The sequence below is a fragment of the Phaseolus vulgaris genome, chromosome 5, assembly GCF_051622355.1.
Source record: "Phaseolus vulgaris cultivar YP4 chromosome 5, ASM5162235v1, whole genome shotgun sequence".
NCBI lineage: Eukaryota > Viridiplantae > Streptophyta > Magnoliopsida > Fabales > Fabaceae > Phaseolus > Phaseolus vulgaris.
This window is the reverse complement of record NC_143502.1, coordinates 4,415,715-4,435,889: the sequence shown is the minus strand read 5'-3', so window position 1 is coordinate 4,435,889 and position 20,175 is coordinate 4,415,715. Positions and strand designations below refer to the sequence as shown.

Below are 20,175 nucleotides of genomic sequence, written 5' to 3'. Positions count from 1 at the left end.
AACATTAAATAGAAAAAAAAAATTACTTATCCTAACGTGACAATACATTTTTTTTTTCTTCCTAACTAGAATAAGTTGCATTATTTTAAAGCACAAATTTAAATGATATATAACTTCCCAAAGGAGAAGTCTCCGCTTAATTGGTATTTATGTAGCACCACCAATCATGCTTTAATTTAATTCATCAAACAAATTAATCAACACATTCCATCCGTTGACTCATCGGTCTCTAAAATTTAACACTTCATAAATATAACTGAAAATAAATTTAAAAATTAAATATCAGTGTTTTTTTTAGGTTTTTTAAATTTATTATTAGTTTAAATGGCTTTCTTAATAAAGGAGAAAGAAAAAAAAAATCGTCGCCTGAGAGATTCGAACTCTCGCGGGGAAACCCCATGTACTTAGCAGGCACACGCCTTAACCACTCGGCCAAAGCGACGTCGTTGTTGATGAATCAATCAAGTTTTATTTAAAGGAAATTTGTTTATGGTGAAAGGTTGCATTAGGGAAGGTACCAAATGGAAGGAAACAAAAAAAGGGGAAAAGCGATAGAGAAACGAAGCACTAGAGTCGGTGGGGGTCCCACTTTTTTTCTCTCTCTAAATTCCTCACCCAACTCAACACCTCACACTCATTATTATTATTATTTTTACTGATTCTCTCCTCATTCATTCCCGCGGCCACCGCCACCACCCACCTCCTCCTCCTCCGATGGCGACGGCGGCGGAGCCCGAAGCGAAGACCTACTGGTGCCACGAATGCGACATGAGCGTGTCCCTCACGCTCCCTCCCTCGCCTCTCCTCTGCCCGCACTGCCACACCCACTTCCTCGAACTCATGGACTCTCCCTTCTCCCAAAACGACGCCGAATCACCGCTCTTCGACGTTCTCTTCCAGGACGCGCTCTTGCTGCTCTCCCCCAAGCCCCTTCCTACCAAACCCCGCCCTCTCCCCTCCGTCCACGTCACCCCGTCGCTCCTCTCCGCGCTCGACCCCAACGGCGTCGTTTTCTGCGCCGTCTGCAAAGACCAAATTGCCCTCGACGCCGAGGCCAAACAGTTACCCTGCAAACACCTCTACCACGCCGACTGCATCACGCCCTGGCTCGAGCTCCACGCCTCCTGCCCGCTGTGCAGGCTCCGCCTGGAGGAAGAAGCGGCGGCGGAGGAGGAGGAAGAGGAGGGTGACGGCGTGGTGACGGAGATCCGGCGGGAGCTGATCGCGAGGCTGTCGGAGTTGACGGAGGAGGATTTCTACGGGCTGAGGACCACGCTCAGCCACATTGCCTCGCGCCACGCGCTCATCGAAGAGAACGAGAACCGCCCGCAAATTGGCGAACCTCGAGGTACCCAAGCGCCTTTGCTTTAAGGTGCTCTGTCTTTTCTTTTCGTTGCCTTAGATGCATCGCATTTTTAATGCTAAAATTACACTACAATTCTGCTCTGTAATCAACTCTAGATGGGAAAAATGGGAAGAAACTTAAAAATAAAAATATAAAGAAATTCAATTTTTCTTCCTATTCTTCTCCAGTATAATTGCTTATGGAGAATGTCTCCAAACAGATCCTCTGTGTAAACTTATATTGTGATAATTGTGAATTTGATTGAAGCTCCAATTTTGGTTGGAGATGACCATTTGAGAGGGTATAGAATTTTGGTTAGGTTAATGTGTGTGTTGTTGTAAGTGTTGAAGAGCCTTATTGATGGTCAATCCTAATTGCGTGTTTCAACTGGGATCTTGAAATTTGAAGGTTGATTTTGTTGAAAGAGGGAATACGTTATGATTACTGAGTGGATATTACATAGTTCAAGATTGCTGAAACTGGAAATTTTTGGTGGTTTGTTTTGCCTAGAAGTTGTTATGAATTTCATGTTTGTAGTTGACTTGAAGTTGGTTTTTCCCCCTTCAGTTGGGCTGGGGAAGGGGAGGAGTGTCAGTAGACTATAGTCGATTCTATCTTTATATGCCAGAATGGGATTGGATCTAAGCATTTTAATTAAGAGCTTAATGAATAAATGTTTGTTATGTAAGTCTTATATATAAGCTTTTGTTTAGTTGAAAAATTGTTTGAATAAACTTCTCGTTAAGTATATGTTTAGAGACCTTGAATATGATCATGTTTAGATAAGTTTTTCCGTAAGTATTTATAGTAAAAAATTAGAATGAAAAAGAAAGCTATTATACGATACAATTTACTTAAGAATTAGTTAAAATAAACCTTTTAGAAAAAGTTAAAATCATTTAACTTCTCCTTAGTGTTGATTTTAACTTTTAGATAAGCTAATTTTAGATTATGGGATAAACTTATTTCACTTTTGCTATTTTTTTTTCTTCTAATAAGACTTCTGGAGAAATTTATTCAAACAAGTTCTAGATACGTTTAAATACTATCTTAGAAGTTACAATTAGTTTTTTGGTAAGCTATCTTGTAAAGGTTGAAATATAAGCTAAGAACAGCTTACCGAGAAATCCAAGTTAGTTTCATAAACTCTCACAAATACTTGCAAAAATGCTTACATTAAAAGACAAGTTTAAATCAGCTCAAAATAAGCATAGCAACTAATAAGTACTAATAATGCCTTGTGGGATAATTAGCTTACTCTAATGTCTTCGTCACTCAATTTTCTTGATCATACATCTTCTACTGTGAAAGAGACTCAATTGTTGCTTATAAACTAATGGTGCTGCTGTTATGATATATGATTGCAGGTATATAGTGTATTAAAATAATGTTGAAGTTGTATCACCACAGATCGTCTTATCAAGTGTAAATCTGCACCGACGATTATGTTGCTTCTTTTCTTTCCCTCCTTTTTTGGGAATCTCCAATTAGCTAGTTGTAGTGTTATAGCCAAAAATACAATAAATTGATGGAGTGCACCAGTAATGTGCACTTCTCTTCCTGTCTTCCACTATCTATGTTGGTCTTAGGAACTGAGTTTCCTTAGCCAAATTTCCCCTCCATTTTAGGCAATAAAATATCGTGTAAAATTTAGCTTTCATTTGTGTTATGTATGAATTGCTCAAGTGGATGGATCCTTCCCACTGAATATCTTCTGCTTTGGCCTTACAGTAGATGATATTTTTGCTGCCAATATTTCTGTAGTTAAGGTAAGAGATTATTGAGGGATTGAATTATTTGAGTGTGGCTGTGTTCCATGGAAAGAAAAGCCTTAAAATGCAAGTTTTGTTGTTGTGTGTAAGTTGTGTTCTGATCTATAATTAGTGAACGAATGCAGCTGGTTAATTATATCATCACCACTTAACTAAACAATTTGGTGCTTCAGATAACGGGTAAAACGGTTTTTTTTTTTAATCATAAGCAGTGAGCATAGAAAATAAGCAGTTTCAAGTATAATATCACAAACGTGAACAATACAAAAAAACTTTGGAATCTTAATTATCTTTATCAAACTACATTATGGTTGGTTTAGTTTTTATTTTTAATTTAAAAACTGAAATAATGTGATTTTTTCATAAAATGTAATTAAGATTATGCTTAAAATTACAAAATAAAATAGTTATATTACTTTACGTAATAAAAAGACTAAACAATAATAATTTAATAAAAAATATAATTTTTTTAAATACTTAACATAGACTAAGTATTGTTTGGGATGATTCAAAGGTATGTATAATTTTTACATGTCTTTATATATTTTTCTTCGAGTGAAATACTTATTTTATATACAAGTGCAAAAAGTTGATTTGGTATGTTTGGAACTTATGGGTCAACTTGTTAATGGATTTTTAAGACTTCATAAATTCAAACTATTTATTCATTGAACTTTGTTTTAAGTCTTACGTCTTCTATTGTATGGTAATCTTCTAAAAGATTATCATCTAAGAATAGTAAAAGAGAAAAAAAAATCTCACAAGTTAACTAAATTTAAACTTAAGTTTTCTTATGAAATAGTGGTTTCGTAATATTTTTCTAACAAACGGATATAAAATAAAAGAATTAATATATTAAATTAGACATTATTTATTATAACTAAAACTAAAATACCAAACATATTGAAATTAATTTTTAAAATTCAAAACTTATGCAAAAATAAATTTAGCCCATATGAATTACAGGATAAGAATATATTTTGGACAAACTTTTTTTCTTAAAACTATAAAAAAAATAGAATAAGTTTGTTTACAAATTAGAGTTAATTTATTTATAAGTTAAAATTAGTTTATACATTATTTCACATAATTTCTATAAATTCTTATGTTTTAATTTACGGAAAAAGTTATGTTATTGGATATTTGAAATTTGTTAGTAAGAAGTTTGTTAGTTGTTGAGGTGGGGGCAGGCATTGAGTGATTGAGGGAAGAATTGAGAGAGAAATTTTTTGATGAATTGCGTTTTGTGAAGAACCTATGTGTCCCACATCTAAGGATCACCCAAACACACTTCATTTCAGAACCCTTTAAAGGGTTTTCAACTTTATGATGGTAAGGCAGAGACGTACAGATTTTGCTTTTGTTGTTCCAATTTAAACGCAAGCAGATGTATAATATTTTACATTTGTCGTCAACTCGAAACGAATCTATTAATTGAAATTAGAATAATAATACTCTAATTATTTTTCAAAATTAAACTTAAAAAAAAAAACTCATTGATCATAATAGTTAATAATATTATTATTATTAGTAATAGAATATATAGAATAAACATATAAATAATTTATTTTTTAAACTGTCTCAAAGACATCTGTATTTTAAATTTATCTGCAATTATTACAAAAGATGGGTGAGAGAAAACTCACATTTTTTCCTCCAAAAAAAAAACTATAAAAAGAAAAACATACAAATAAATTTAAAAAGAGAATAGTCATACATTTGATTTTTACTGTGGGTAAAAATCTGTTAGATTAATAATTGTGATAGCATTAGCATTGAGATTTAACAATATGATTCAATGAAATAGAAAAAACATATTAAAGAAATAACAACATGAGATGGTGTCCCACAAGAACAAAGAGTAAAATCTATGTCGTCACCGATGGCTAAAGAAGCAAGGTGAGAAATTTCGTTCACTTGTAAGACAAACCAATTAAACAATTATTAACTTGTAAGAACATTGTTTAGATAGAAGCGATGAATCAGCACCTGCCATCAGAAACACCAAATTGACCAAATTTAATATATTTCTTCACAAAACGTGCTCAACTTCTCCTAATAGGTCAACATGCAAAACTCCTCATTCATTGGGGTGTTTTTTCCTTCAAATATCATACTTTTATATGGCCACTACACTCTCAACACGTTTTCTCACACGTCAATTTTCTAGATGACAACAAAAGTTCCAACGTCAAACACTTGGTCAAAACTGCATGGTGTGTTCCATACTTTTCCAAATGGTTTTTCCAACTCATTACACGCATTAAACTCTATAAAAGGACGCATCTCATTTCTCTCCATAACTCATTCATCATCAATCCCTTCATTCTTCATTCTTCACTTCAAATCAACTCATATCATATTTGGTTGCATTCAACTTCAAAAGATGGAGAGCAGCTTAGGAGACATGCTGATTAAGGTTGGTGTGTTCGTACTGGTTCAAGCTTTGGTGTACCTTATCCTTTCCAATTCATCAAACATCTTCTCCAAGAACATCAAGAGATCCAACAGCTTCAGACCTGCAAGATCTGTCAGTATTCGTAGGATGCTGGCTTTGATCTCTGATTTTCCATCTGAAGGAGAACCTTCTCCTTCTCCAAAGACTCCTAAATCACCATCTCTTCAAAGTTAAGTGATTGTCAATAGTAAGGTTTTAGGTTTTAAGGTTACAAATTGCAGAAGGTTGGGAAAATTAAGCTTATGGGGTGCCATGATTAAGGTTCAGAAACCCCAAAATCATGATCTCGTGATTGTGGTTAAGGACTTGTAGTTTGAAACCTTAAACTAGACCAAGTTGTGTGTAAATTGTTTCTGTTTCTTGTACTATTGCTGAAGTAGTCAAACACTCCAAAATTATTGCTTGTAGGCATTGAATTCTTTTGTTCATTCATTTTTTTATGATGAATTTTGTACAATATTTGTGATTGGAATATATTAATATTCATTTACTTTTACCTCTTGTTTCCATCTGAACCTCTAAAAGAAGAGAAACTTCTTAACAATTAGCATAAGCTGCATGGATAAAAGTGATTTAGATTTTTTTTTTCTTTTAATAAAAACTTATATGCAATGCCTCATTGTGATACTTTGACATCCCAATGAAATTAACACTTCAAGACTCAACAAGTCAACAACCATATAATAATTATGGTAATTATTATATGTTGAAAGTTTCAACATTATATATAAAATTATTAAATTACAATTAATTTTAAAAAAAAATAGCTACTATATTTACTAAGTTATATAAAATTATTAAATAATAATTAATTTTTAAAAAAAATAATTGTTATATTTACTAAGTTAAATAGTATCTTATACACTAAAAAAATATTATCTAAAATGACTTATATTATTAATAAAAACTATTTTGATACTATTATTTTTTTAGTTTATAAAATTTTATTCAATTTAATTTTTTATATCTAAAATTATTTTTTATTTAATAATATATATATATATTATATTCTTTTTCCTTGCACTGTCAAATATTATAAAAAAATAGAATTGTAACCGAGTAATGAAATTATAAAGTGAAAAAATAAATCAGATATGATAATTGAATTTAACATTAATATCTTAATGAACTTGAAGTGAAAATATTATTGGATATGAGAACAAAATGTCATATTAAAGAGTTTTCTGATATTCTTTAAGGGTCTTAAATATTGATTAGGAGTCAAAAAGTCAATAATATATCTTATATTTATCTAAATAAATAATTGTCACCTCATACTTTTTAAGGCATTAAGTACCTTAAACATCTATAAAACCATACCTAACACATAAAAATCAAATCACGAGCAAGTAATTGAATTTCAAAAGAAATAATAACTGATACCTCATACATCTTAAGGAATAAATAAAATTCTCCATATATATAGTTTTAGTAGAGAAAAATTTTAAAAAAAATGAAATGAAATTTTTAATAAAATAAAAACTATTTAAGTACAAGTAAAAAGTAAAATTTCAAAAAAATAATGAATTTTTTTTACAAATTAACTTATACATAAACTAATTTTTTATTTTATAGAAAAATTAATTCTAAATTTTTTGTTCTTTTTTCTATAAACATGTCCCTTAATTAATTTTCACACCCCTTATAGAACCCTTTATAGAAGAGAAAAAGAAAAAAGAAAAACTTCTAAACAAGTTAAAATTAATATGCATAAACTAATTGTAATTTTATTAACTTTATTATTTTTCCTAATAAAATCTTTATAGAAAAAAACTTATCAAAATGTAGCATGGCCATAAAGCTAAACCTATGGTACTCTTTGGACTAAACGTTATCTGAATAACTACCTTATCCAAAATTTGAAAGCTGTGATGATTTTATTTGAAAAGTTGAGATTGATGCGTACAAAACATGAAAAGAGGATATTCCATTCTTAACTAATTCCAAAACATTAAGATTATTCCATTTTGAGCCACACTTTGCAGAGACGCCAACGTGTTTATTCTATCATATAAAGTGTTGCAAATTATTTCTTTCAAGTAATAATAAAGTAAGTCAATTCAGAAAGCATAGGTTGTTTAGTAATTGAAATTACAAAATATTCATATTAATCTTTTAATTTGTACCTAAAAATCTATAAAAAAAAAAGTAGTACCTAAAATTACAACAAGCCAACATGATTCTTAATGTTTAGTAATTTTAGGAATTAAAAATGACCGATCAGTTAGTTTAGAAGATATTTAAAATGGTTTTTATCGTTTTAAAAAATAAATTGCTTGGTATACATAATTTGGGAGACTAATTTGGTATTATTATGTATCTTACAAGCAAGACTAAATTATTATTTTTGGGTAAATATACCTGTTTTATGTTCTTGTGTATTTTTAGTTTAGGATAAATAAAGTGAAATTTAATAAAATAATTGTATTATTGAGCTAATTAAATATTCCAAAAAGTATTTTATCTGTAAAAATTCTTCCTGTTTGGGTCGGGAATATCTTCTCTACTGGTTAAAATTGTTCTTCAATCTTCTAGGTGTTGACAGAAGTCTATGTTTGATTGTCGACTTCTAGTCAAAATTTGTGGTATTTGAAAAAGATTATCTGATATTGAAGTTAATGTTCAGTTTTTTAGTGATTGAATATGATAAATGTTAATAAATATGTACTTAGTATGAAATTGTTCAATTTATTTATAGAGATTGGTTGAAACGTCGTGTTTATAGACCTAGGTTAACACAATTTTTGTGATTAATTTCTATATTAGTCTGACACTAGGTACGACATTTTAGTTAATCTCTCACTTAGCTTATTTTTAAGGTACTGATTTGTATTTGTTCGCGTAATTAGCTGTTTAGGTGAGGTGTGCACACTATAGAAACATAAGTTAATGTCATAACTTTTTTTTAAAACATAATTCACCTAAAGTATATATGTAATGTTAATCTAAATATATAGTTCTTGTCATTTCGTTAGAAGAAGAAAAAGTTCACAATGATACAATTAGTGATGTTGCCCAAACTAACAAGGCAAAAAAGTAACCCTTTTAGATATAAAATCCTTTCAAAATTATCAGTATTTGTCACTCTGAGAAAGGAAAATTGTTAAGATTTGAAGTGTGTAATAGATATTTAGAAGCACTACATTATCTTTCACGAGAAAAGTTGTTTTGAGATATTAACAAATAAAAACAATTGAATTAAATCACTATGAATTGTAACATATGTTTTGTTTAACTGAATTACAGTTATATGCATCATAATCTTCTAAGTGTTCATATCTTACATAAAATTATCCATTACTGACGCATAATCAAAGTCTTACCATTTTTTTTCTATTTAAAAACAATATATACTTGGTACGAAAGACTTTGCTGGAATAAACTTAAATACAAACAACTAGTGTCCAACACACTAATTTATAAATAAGAAAATATGTAATTCTAGCAGCATTCAAATAATTATTTTAAGGAATTAATTGATCAGGAAATCAATCAGGAAATATAAAAACAAACATAAGCAAAGATATTCTATCTATCAAATATACTTAAGTTGCTTTCATATCTACAACTTGAGGATTTTAATAGGAAATACAACCTTTTATACTTGGATTATAATCAACAAGCAACATATGTACAAATTATGTGAATATTCACGTTATCAAACACAAAGGTTTTATATGTGAATATTATACAATAATACTTGTCTCCTTTTATAATATATAAAAGGAGAAGTTAATAGATGTTCATCATAAAGAAACACACAACATCTACAATGTTTATAACTGTTTATCTTGCATGTAATTTATATTTACACTATAAAAAAATCATTAAATAATAATCAATTTTAAGACAAAAAATAATTAATCACTATATTAACTAAATTATATACTAATTTAGAAACAAAAAAATTATTAGTATCTAATGTGATTTCTATTATTAATAAAATATTATAAAATAGTTTCTAAATTGGTATCTAAATTAGCTACCAAAGTTTTAGCTATTAATATTTTAGATTATAAATTAGTCTTTAAAATACTAATAGAGACTAATTTAGAATATAAGTAGTTAGTAGCTAAAACCTAGTAGCTAATAGTTAGATACCAATTTAGAAACTACTTTATAATTTTATTAATAATAGAAACTACTTTAAATACCAATAATTTTTTATTTTATAAAATGATCTATAATTTAATCAATATAGTAACTAATTATTTTGATCTTTAAAATTAATTTCTATTTAATAATTTTCTTGTAGTGTTATTTGGAGTGTGCTAAAATTCTTAATTTTTCACTTTGTGAAGTTATCCATATGAGAGGAAGTATTTATCATGTCCTCCGATTGAGAGTAAACATTTCTTCAACCATCTCATCTTGTTTGTATATAGGAATGAAAAGAAAGAATACTCGTGTTCTCAATATCAAGGGGAAATTAAAAGTGAAAATCACGAGTGGTTGATGTACTCATTTATAGTGAAAGTATTTTTATTAGTGAAGCCTCTTAAGTGTTATCTAAGGGAGAACTAGATGTAGTCTAAGTTGTAAGTGAACTAAAACTACAATGTTGATATCCTTTTTAAGTCTCTATCTATTAAACAATCTAACAATTCGTGAAAAAAAGTTGTGACTAAAATGGGTTTGTTAAGACACTATATTGGCTCTCGATGTTGGAAAGTCATAAAAATATACTCAGTCACGTGAAGAATGTAAAAAATATTGGAAAAGTTTTAAAAAAATTTAACTAGTGAATTATATTGAATTATTATTAATCTTCTAGTGGTTTGATTATTTATTTGACAAGAGAAATTCACTTTCATTCATCGAAATATATTGTGATTAATTATTTAACTAAATAGGTAAAAGCAATAGCAATACCATTAAAAAAAAAGTTGATCTTGTAAATAACTTATTAATAAAGAGTCAACAATTCAAGTTAATAACTAGCTTAGATAAACACAGAGAGTTGGTATTAAAATTGATAATTGAAGTTAGTAAATGATTTAGAAAAACATAATAAAATAGACACAGTTTATATTTGTTGATTTTTTTTTTCCTTACACACAATATTTTCCTCCCTCTTCAACTGGATACTTTTTCTAGTCCATCAAATATGTTTGCAACTTCAATATTCACCCATCTATTCGCGTACAATTCGATATCATCTATGCATTATTACTAATTTATATATTATTAATTTATTTATTTTTGTTATAATTTCCAAAATATTACCTACTACTCTTATTTATTTCCCAATTAGACAATATTAAGTTTTTATTTCACATTTATTATTTCTATATAAAAATATTTATATCCAAATATCAAAATGAAAAACATCATTTTTATCTTAAATAAGACTTGTGCGTTAAATTTTTTTTATCAAATAATCCAATAACTTTCCACGAGTGTAATTAAATATTACAAAATTTAGTTAAGTTCAATATTTAATTTTAATTTATTTTAAAATAAATTTAGTAATTAAATAATTAAATAAATATAACAAATAAATAGATAAAACTCGTGCAAAATAAATCATAGTGACACATTTCATTTCATGTACAAAATTTTTATAATGGTATGACTTACTCATATGAATAACTTTTAAAAAATATGTCGATTAAAACGTACATAACTGTATTGGAAAGAAAAATCTATATAAAAATTGTAGACATAAAATTGAGACAGTATATCTGATTGTTTTGAACTAGGATAAAGCTATGCCCAACAAAATCTTAAAATAAAACTAATAAAAAATATTTTTAACTTGTATATTTATAAATCACTAGTATCACAATTTTCCATTTTTACTTTTTTTTTTTCATTTCCTTCTGAAAAATTGGTAGTATTATTATTCTGATTGTGAAGAGCGAAAAGGGTGATGCATTGTTATTTTTTTTCGACAATAAAAAATAAATAAATAGGAATCATTTCAGAGGTGGTTCAACCTTTATACACGTGCCGGTCTAGAACCTTCAGACTTACAAAACAAGCCTAACTCAGGAGATTAACCTCATGCAAACCAAAGATTCTAAACACCAGTCGTCAGAAAAGGAAAATGAGGCTGACCTACAGTTAATAGAAACCCACAACCAGACCTTTACTTGTACCAAAGAAAAAACTTCAGAAGCATACCCACTCCTCTATTAAAAATAAGGTTATTCCTATGCTTCCACAACTCGCTCACCACTCCTACCCAAATTGTGGACCAGACGTTATTAACCGTTTCTGAGACATACTCAACCTGAAATTATCAAAATTACACTTTTTGACTCTGTAACAGCAATTCCACTATTATAGTATTTTTAACGAATAATAAAAAAAAGATAATAGTTGAAAAAATTGGAAAAAAGAATGAAATAGTTCCTTCATAAGATATAAGATATAGAAGACAAAATTGACATGGCTGAATATGAGACGCCACCGAAACCCAATGCATTGTACTTATTAACCGTGTCTGACAAAAGCTTGAACTAAGAGTCACGTGCATGGAAAGAGGGACCACCACTCCACCACCGTGGGTAGTCTTATCAGAGAAGGAAGGAACCCTTCTGCCACCGTATTATCTTTGTGATCTTCACTTCTGTCAGAGAAAGATACTCACTCTGCATTCCCTTTTCTTTTCTTCCCCAACTTATTATTCAACACTCATTACTCAATTCTAGTTTCTAAGAGATCTTTGGAAAATCTTTTTCTCTCACCTTCATCTTACATACAATACCAAAATTACTTTATAAAGTTCTTACTTTATTTTATAAAATGTAATTCAAGCTATATTAAACTTTGAAATAGTTAAGTATATAGCAGATGAAGTTACTCCACTTTGATTTCAAAGTTTTTCATTATAGGAATTTTCATCACCATAAGTTTAGTTTTTTTTAAGCTGTATATCTATCTCATTTATTAACGTATTGTCTTTGTATAAGACTTAGATAGTAGTTCTTACTGGTTTGAATAATTGTCTCGCATACTTCTTCAGTTGTTCTTTCTTCTTTTTCTTTTCGTACTCTCTGGTACTCAGTCGGGAGTAAACCTGCAAAAGGTTCTCCGATGATTAAGTAAGTACTCTGTATAACAATGCTTATTTATAGTGTTAATAGTGGGCTATTTCGTTTATGGGTTGTATCTTATACGTATCTTTAATAACACAACATTACCTGATTTATTGCATGTTTACCAAATTTGTAGCATATTACCTGATTTATCGTGTATCTCTTTATTTTCTATTAATGAAACCAATTTATCCGGTTGGTCGGCTACTAATATCGAGTGACGTGGCTAACTCGGCTCTGACGATACACATACAAAAAAGGATTTTTACGTTAGATATTTTAGACTAATTACATTAAGAGTCTGATGTAGATGCAAAAGACGTAATTTTATATTAGATACAATATCCAACTTAAAAAAATGTGTATTTATGTTGAATCATAAAGTGACCAACGTGAATAATAATAGGTAAGAGCAAAAAGGATCCAAAATTGATGTTTGCTAGCACATAGTTTGACATAAATTTTGGATATTTTTTAAAATTTAATTAAATTTATCTTCAAACCAAAATTTAAAATGCAAAAAAAAAAAAATACCAATCCACATTCACATACAATATAAGTTAACATTTTAAAAAAGTTATAAAAAACTTAATGTAACATAAAAATTAGTTAAATAATAAAATAAAGCTTACTACACTAACTATGTTGGAGAAAGAAGGTTGCACATTGTTCTCTTTGTTGGATGTCATCTTGGGACAATGGAATTCAACATTGAAGACCTAAAACATTTGAATGGGGTTATTATGAAATAGTTATAAAAGTAAAAGACAATTTAGCAAATGTTGAAATGTGTTAGTAATACATTTGTCCATGAGTTGGTAATACCTCCTCAAATGTTGACTATCTTTTAGTATATGATATAGTAGTCACATTCAGACGAATCAACTTGTCTATTACACTAAAATGAGAAATAAGTGACAAAAATTATTTTCATGAAACTTTTAAATAAAATAATTATTGTATGTATCGAAAGTTGTCTAACCTTAGGATAATTGAATTACAATGATCTTGTTATACTCCTTCCATTTAAAATATTTGTGTTAGTCATAACTCTAATCAGAGTAAAGACATATGTAAGTTGGAATACAATTATACTTGTTCACTATAATGAAAATTTTCAAATTTATCCTGGTAATACTTTTTTTCATTTCTTGGTAAGATTTTCTTTGAAATGAACAAAATCACACTATTATATAATCTTTAGGTATAATTATAATTCACTACCAATGTAACATACAAACAATTAGTTATATAATTATCATAACTTAAAATACAAGTTATAAAATCAACCCTTCAATGTATGGAGTTAAGTAAATATACTTATGTAAGTCAATCATCCTTGTTTGGAAGTATTGTTGTATTTTGAGATTTCTCAATGGATTAAGACTCAACAAATCCATCACTACAAAAGAACGTTTCAGCTATGACAATTTTAATATGGAGGTTATAAAAAATTGTCATAATTATCTGTATAATGCGACACATTAATAAGCGCCACACAAGGAACATTTCTCTTAAAATTTTAATGTGTAAAACTCACTAGATATTGAAATATGTGCAATGAGTTTATTCAAGAGATATAAACATTGTTTGAATAAAATGTGCTTGTAATTTAAATAAAAAGCAGAATAAATGATTTTGAGAATTTCATTGATAGAATTGGGATTGAAATTAATCTTTCTCACTCGTCTCTATTTTAGTAAATAAAATCATACAACATTCTTACTTATTTGATATTGATGCAACACAAAGAGTCACTCACATTGATTCCTCAAACATGAAATTATTAAGATTATCTCCTAAACATTGATCCCTCAATTATGTAGAAAACTTCTTATTGTTGAGAGAAGATGTTATAAAGTATTTGATATATTATAATTTATTCCTAGTATTAAAACACATAAAGTATTTAAATTTAGGTCAGATCATTAGAAATACTTCCCATACAATTTCAAAGATCTAAATCAAGAATAAAAATTCTAGCTTTAAGCATAAAATGAAAATAACAATATCAAATAAGAACAAAATATTATAGATAAATATCATCTCAATACATAGGAGTTTGAAGCGATTACATTCAATCCCAAAGGAAAGGAATTATTCACTCATAGTAGCCTTTACATGCACCAAAAGATTATTGAAAGCAAGAGAAGAAGATTTAGAATGTTTCTCCTTGACGGCTACCTCCTAAGGTTTCCTTCTTGTCTTTTCTCTTCGCCTTACACCCCTTTTTAACCTAATTGGGCTTGGATCAAGTGACATCTCTATTCATAGTATATCCCTTTGCTTCATCTCTCCTTAAATTTATGAAAAAAACCCAATGTTGGGATTAAATAGTTTTATTAATCTTATAACTCCAAAATATACGTCATAGCTTAATCAACAATTAAAATCAATAAATATCTAACTTTTTGCATGAAATTTCACTAAATAATGACACTTATCAGTAATACATATGTCCATGTTGAGACTCACATGACCAAATTTGTAAGACAAGCCAAAAATGTGCATAAAGCCTTCCCACCAATGAAATCTCTCTATTGTACAAAGGACATATTAGTATATACTTAACCAACACTAAGTTAATAAATATTAAAGATATATTACATTAGTATTAGCTTAATCGATGTTAACTTCATAAATAATAAAAAAAAATAAACTAGTATTGATCTTGTCGATACTAACTTAAATAATATATTATTAGTGTTAGTTAAGTTGATGATAACCTTATTGTTTTAAATATTTATTTTAGTTAATGAATTAAGCCAACACTAATATAACACTATATATAACAAATACTTTTACTTATTAAAAAAATATAAAATAGTTATCATCACCTTAAAATTAACTAAATAAACTTTATTAGCGTCAATTTAACGTTATAGTTAAGTCTATTGTAGTGAGAATGAACTTAACCTAACATATATATTTATATAACATAAAATAAATTTAAAAATATTTTTATACTTTTTAACTTTTAAAATATTAGTATTTTACGTTGTATTTGAGTCACTCCAGTCAATTTTAATAATATCGTATTTTGACTTACATTATTATTTGAAAGTTTATTTAATATATTTTTAGAGTTTTTAGATTTGAATTTTGTTATGGTTAAGTAAAATTTTTATTTTCTATCTAAATTATTTAGAATGTGAAAATTGTAAGTATTAAAATATGAAAGACTTTTATAAGAAATTTTTCATTAATAAAACTATTATCTTAATATATATATATATATATATATATATATATATATATGGGTTTCTCAAATATGAATTTTTTAACATCGAAGGGGGCTACTTAAACAGGTAACATTCTTTAACTTTAAAATTTTACAAAACTCTTATTCATGCAATTCATATTAAAATAATATTTTATTTAAATAAAAAAGTTGTTACATTCTTAAAATTTTAATGTCAAATCAAACATACTAACATCTACATGAGGTTCACCTTGTGATCGATTATTTGATCAACAGGAATCATGTTCTTAAAGTACAATTAGCCAATAATTATTTACTTTTGAAAAATAAAGCTAACACCTCAAAGTTCCAAATTGAATTTAAATGTTATATAATAGCTTAACTATTTTGCAATGATGGAGTCATGATTACCACGAACAATCATAATCATACCAGAGAAGAAGCAGTCTTCAATAGTTGTATAATATCATTCACTAAAAACGTTGTGTAGTGCAAGTCCCAGTAATATTGTGAGGTTGTTGGAACTTATATAAAAATATGGACATTTCTGAAATTTTTATTTTTATTTTTTTATAAAAAACATAAATTTATTTATTTGATAAAAATTCCTATTAAATGAATATTAGATTGGTGCCCTAATAGACAACGTAGTGATGCTTAAATTGCTCATTTAGGAGCTAAATGGATATACCTCAAGACTTACAATATAAAAAAAAAAGTCATTTGAAAATTAATTTTTAAAGGACATAAAGTGTATGATATTTGATTTTGTTTGGAAGAACTATATATAATTGAATATCTTTTGATGAATGACACTCTTCATCAAAGATCTTAGATTAGTTTTTAGTATTTTTTCGGTTTGAAGTATGGTAGTTGTAGAAACATTCTGACGTTCAAGTTTGATGTGGTTGTATGTTATAAACGTGTAACAAGGGTTAAATATTCATTATTTTCACCTTAATTAAGAGTATCAGTCTATTTATAATTTTTATCATGATCTTTTATATAAGAAAATCATTCTAGGTTCAATGTTGTTTTAATCACGTTCTTAAGAAATTGTTAAATTTTCTCCGTAATTATCTTTATTGCAGGTTTTACCTGCTAAACCGAGGGACCGATTGATTGTAATAATATTGTTTATTTAGTCGAAATACTCTAAGGTCTTGATATAGACTGTCAATCAATACAATAAAATCTATCATGGCTAAATTAGTAAAAACAAAGACTATAAGCATTAAAAATAATAAATATAAAATATTTTTAAATGGTTTTAAATGGTTTTGAGGCTATAAATTAGGAAACTGAGCTGAAATGATGAACTAAGGGATTGGATTTGGTTTAGTGATTGCTTTGACATGTGACAAAATAAGATTTATTTTAACCTTTCGATATCGGTTTTGGAATTTGAAATTTAATCGTAATTTTATTTTTGAAATATATTTCAGAAAAAGAAAATATATTTCAATAATTTTTTTATTTTAATTCTTAAATAACGTGGAAGTATTAGACCTATCATAAGAAAATGAAATTGAATGCAATAGGGCAAATAACCTATGGACATGTCTCTCATATTTGTTTGTTATAACTGTCAATGTCAATGCACAGAAACATTAAATAATGAAGAAGAAAATAACATGTGAGAGTAGGAAGAGCCATTAATGTGTTTCTCACTTTATTATTTTATTGACAATAAATTTGGTTAGATGTTATGTCCAATCTTAGTTGCCAAAAGACATCTTCAAGTAAACTTGAGAATCTGCACCTTGTTTTCTTGCAGGATATACTTCCATTATTTTTTTCCACTCTTGTTTCAACATTCAGAATCAACCACTACACTGCAACTTTCTATCAGTGTTACCAAGAAGATATGACAAAGCTACACACTTCTTCTCCAAGCTCACTATCCTCAAAGCTAGGAGTTAACAGAGACTCACATGTCATCTCAAAGTTCAAGTCAGAGATTAGGATAGTTCATATATTTGCTCCTGAAATAATTGAAATTGATGCTGCTAATTTTAGAGAGTTAGTTCAAAGACTCACAGGAAAGCCAGAAGAAGGGAGAGGTAGAAGCAACTCCAAAACTTCACTAACCAAAGATCCCATGGATTCACACCCGAAGGAGGCCTTGATCATTCAGGATGAAGAGGAGTTTCTGAGTCTGCAAAATGGGATAAGGGTAAAAGATGAACATGAAGAGGAAGAAGCTCAAGATGATCTATGGAGATCAAAGTTAAACAAGAAGTTCAGTGGCTTCCTTGATGGGTTCTCAGAATTTGATTGTCTGCTGGAAGAGTTAAGCACTACGCCTGAAGTGAATCAAGATTAAGGACAGGTTTTGATATATTGTTCTTGTCTGAATACTTGTTGTTCTGTATAAGGGTTGGAACTTCTCTGAAGTGTCTGTATAATGGTTGGAATATTCCTGAAGTCTCTTTATAAGGGTTGAGACATCTTTTAAATGTCTGTATAAGAGTTTGATCATCCTGAAGTATTTTATTTATTTATTTTTGAAAAGAAAATGAAAATGAGTCGATGAAGAACTGATGTTTCATAATTGTAGAACTGCATGTGTTGTTGATGTATTGATTTTATTTAGTCCTTTTGATGTTCAAGGATTACAGTGAATATTCATCAACACCACATGCTATTATAAAATTTTGTTGTGTGCATAATAGTTTTCTTATTGCGTCTCTTTCCGTTGGTATAGGTCTTTCACATACCAATTTTAGCTGGTTCAGCCATTTTTTTCTCTAGAATATTGTGTTTTCCTTCTTGGAATTAATCATTCCCAGTGGATCATAAGGGATATATGCACTTTTGCTGGCAAAAAATTATACCAATTGACTCCATTTGAAGCAAAATTATAATTCGAGCTTTGACAATATTGGAGTAATCAACAAGTGTCTTTGACATGCTCACAGTACAATGGAGATCTGACAGTTTTTTGTTATAACTCAGTCAAGTTAGAGAGGATGATGGAAAAAAGTATCTGTTTAATTTTAATGAAAATGTTCATCACGAATCTCTTATAACGAAGAATAAAAAAACATTCACTAGAGTAAATAATGGCTGATAAAGATATTGGAGTGAAAAAATGCGCAAAGGGCAGAGAGAGACAATTCTAAAATTGATTCACCCCCTAATACTATTGCTCCTTAAAACAACCTCATCGCATGAATTCTTTCCCAATCAGTTACTTCTTAGTTTCACTTTTTTTTTTGCCATCTACTCGTTGTCTTTATTAACCATTTTATGAAGTGACTATTTTACCCCCAATAAGATTCTTATCCACCATTTTATCAAACACTTTTATCTCGTAACATTTTATTTTATTTTATGAAGACTATTCAAATAAACAACTTTAGACTTTGAAAGCGAAAGAAATATCATTTAGACACTAATGTTGTGTTTGCTTCCACATGTGTGTTGTTTACGACGAAGGAAGAACGCGAATGATTATTGTTTGGATTTATGTGTGAGGGAGTGTGCGACGATGGAAAAGATAGTGAGTGAAGATTTTGTTTCTTCTTTCAACCGCAGATATATCCTTAAGGAAAGTCATGTAGACACAAATTGTTTTACTTCATTGTCCTCAATTGCATTCACTAAACTATGATTTTTGAAAGTAATAATCGATCATCCAATAATTTTTTTGCATGCATAATCGACTAACTAAAGGTTTTGAATACATAATTGGTAAATCAAAGATTTTGAATGCATAGTCGATTATGTAATATGTTATAAATGAGACATAATTGATTATTATAATTGATTATGTAGTATGTTATAAATGAGTTATAATCGATTATCCACTAAGACATATTTAATTATGTAGTATGTTATAAATGAGACATAATGGATTATCCTCATGATATATGTTGCATGTTGTTGGATTTGTGTTTCTTTTTTTGTGTGAAAATGATTAAAAAATCAATAATACGTGTAAATATTGAATTCATTATTATTATAAAAAACTATTATACAATTAATAATATTATTTAAATTTAATAAAAAATTATTTTCTAATTATATTTTATAAAAATATGAACATTTAAATTATTTATTTCTATCTAACAATTTAAAATTTGTACATAGATAATTTTCCATCTAAATTTTTTTACAATTATGAATATCAAAATTATATTTTTAACGTAAACACAATTATTTTAAGATAATTTTGTATTTTCTGACAAACTTACATATAGTGTATATTTTTTCCAAAGTTACTTCCTACACAATTTCAAAATTAATATTTTAATTATAAATAAATAAAATACATAAATAAATAAATATTTTTTGTTAAATTATTTTAAATGTAACTGTAAATTTGTATATGCTTAGATATTATTATTTTT

The 20,175-nt window shown here is 28.3% G+C and overlaps 3 protein-coding genes and 1 non-coding gene across 5 annotated transcripts; 3 read left to right on the top strand and 1 right to left on the bottom strand.

Annotated features, from left to right (window-relative positions):
- Window positions 1–360: 360 nt before the first annotated feature.
- TRNAS-GCU (transfer RNA serine (anticodon GCU)) lies at window positions 361–442 on the bottom strand. Its single transcript has one exon. It is a non-coding gene; the product is annotated as a tRNA-Ser (tRNA).
- A 60-nt stretch (window positions 443–502) lies between these two features.
- Window positions 503–3,206, top strand: LOC137834926 (uncharacterized). Of its 2 annotated transcripts, none has more exons than XM_068643169.2 (2): window positions 503–1,348; window positions 2,713–3,206. In XM_068643169.2, the coding sequence occupies exons 1-2, from the start codon at window positions 715–717 to the stop codon at window positions 2,718–2,720; spliced, it is 642 nt and encodes a 213-aa protein (XP_068499270.1). In that variant the 5' UTR covers window positions 503–714; the 3' UTR covers window positions 2,721–3,206. The 2 variants fall into 2 exon arrangements, with proteins under 2 accessions (XP_068499270.1, XP_090158185.1); XM_090302059.1 differs by having other exon boundaries at window positions 619–1,372.
- Window positions 3,207–5,406: 2,200 nt separating this feature from the next.
- On the top strand, window positions 5,407–6,071 carry LOC137834922 (uncharacterized). Its single transcript, XM_068643165.2, has one exon. It carries the CDS (start codon window positions 5,504–5,506, stop codon window positions 5,747–5,749), a length of 246 nt encoding a protein of 81 aa, XP_068499266.1. The 5' UTR covers window positions 5,407–5,503; the 3' UTR covers window positions 5,750–6,071.
- Window positions 6,072–17,555: 11,484 nt separating this feature from the next.
- Window positions 17,556–18,308, top strand: LOC137836220 (VQ motif-containing protein 17). The gene has a single exon (XM_068645063.2). It carries the CDS (start codon window positions 17,688–17,690, stop codon window positions 18,144–18,146), a length of 459 nt encoding a protein of 152 aa, XP_068501164.2. The 5' UTR covers window positions 17,556–17,687; the 3' UTR covers window positions 18,147–18,308.
- The last annotated feature ends 1,867 nt before the right edge of the window (window positions 18,309–20,175 follow it).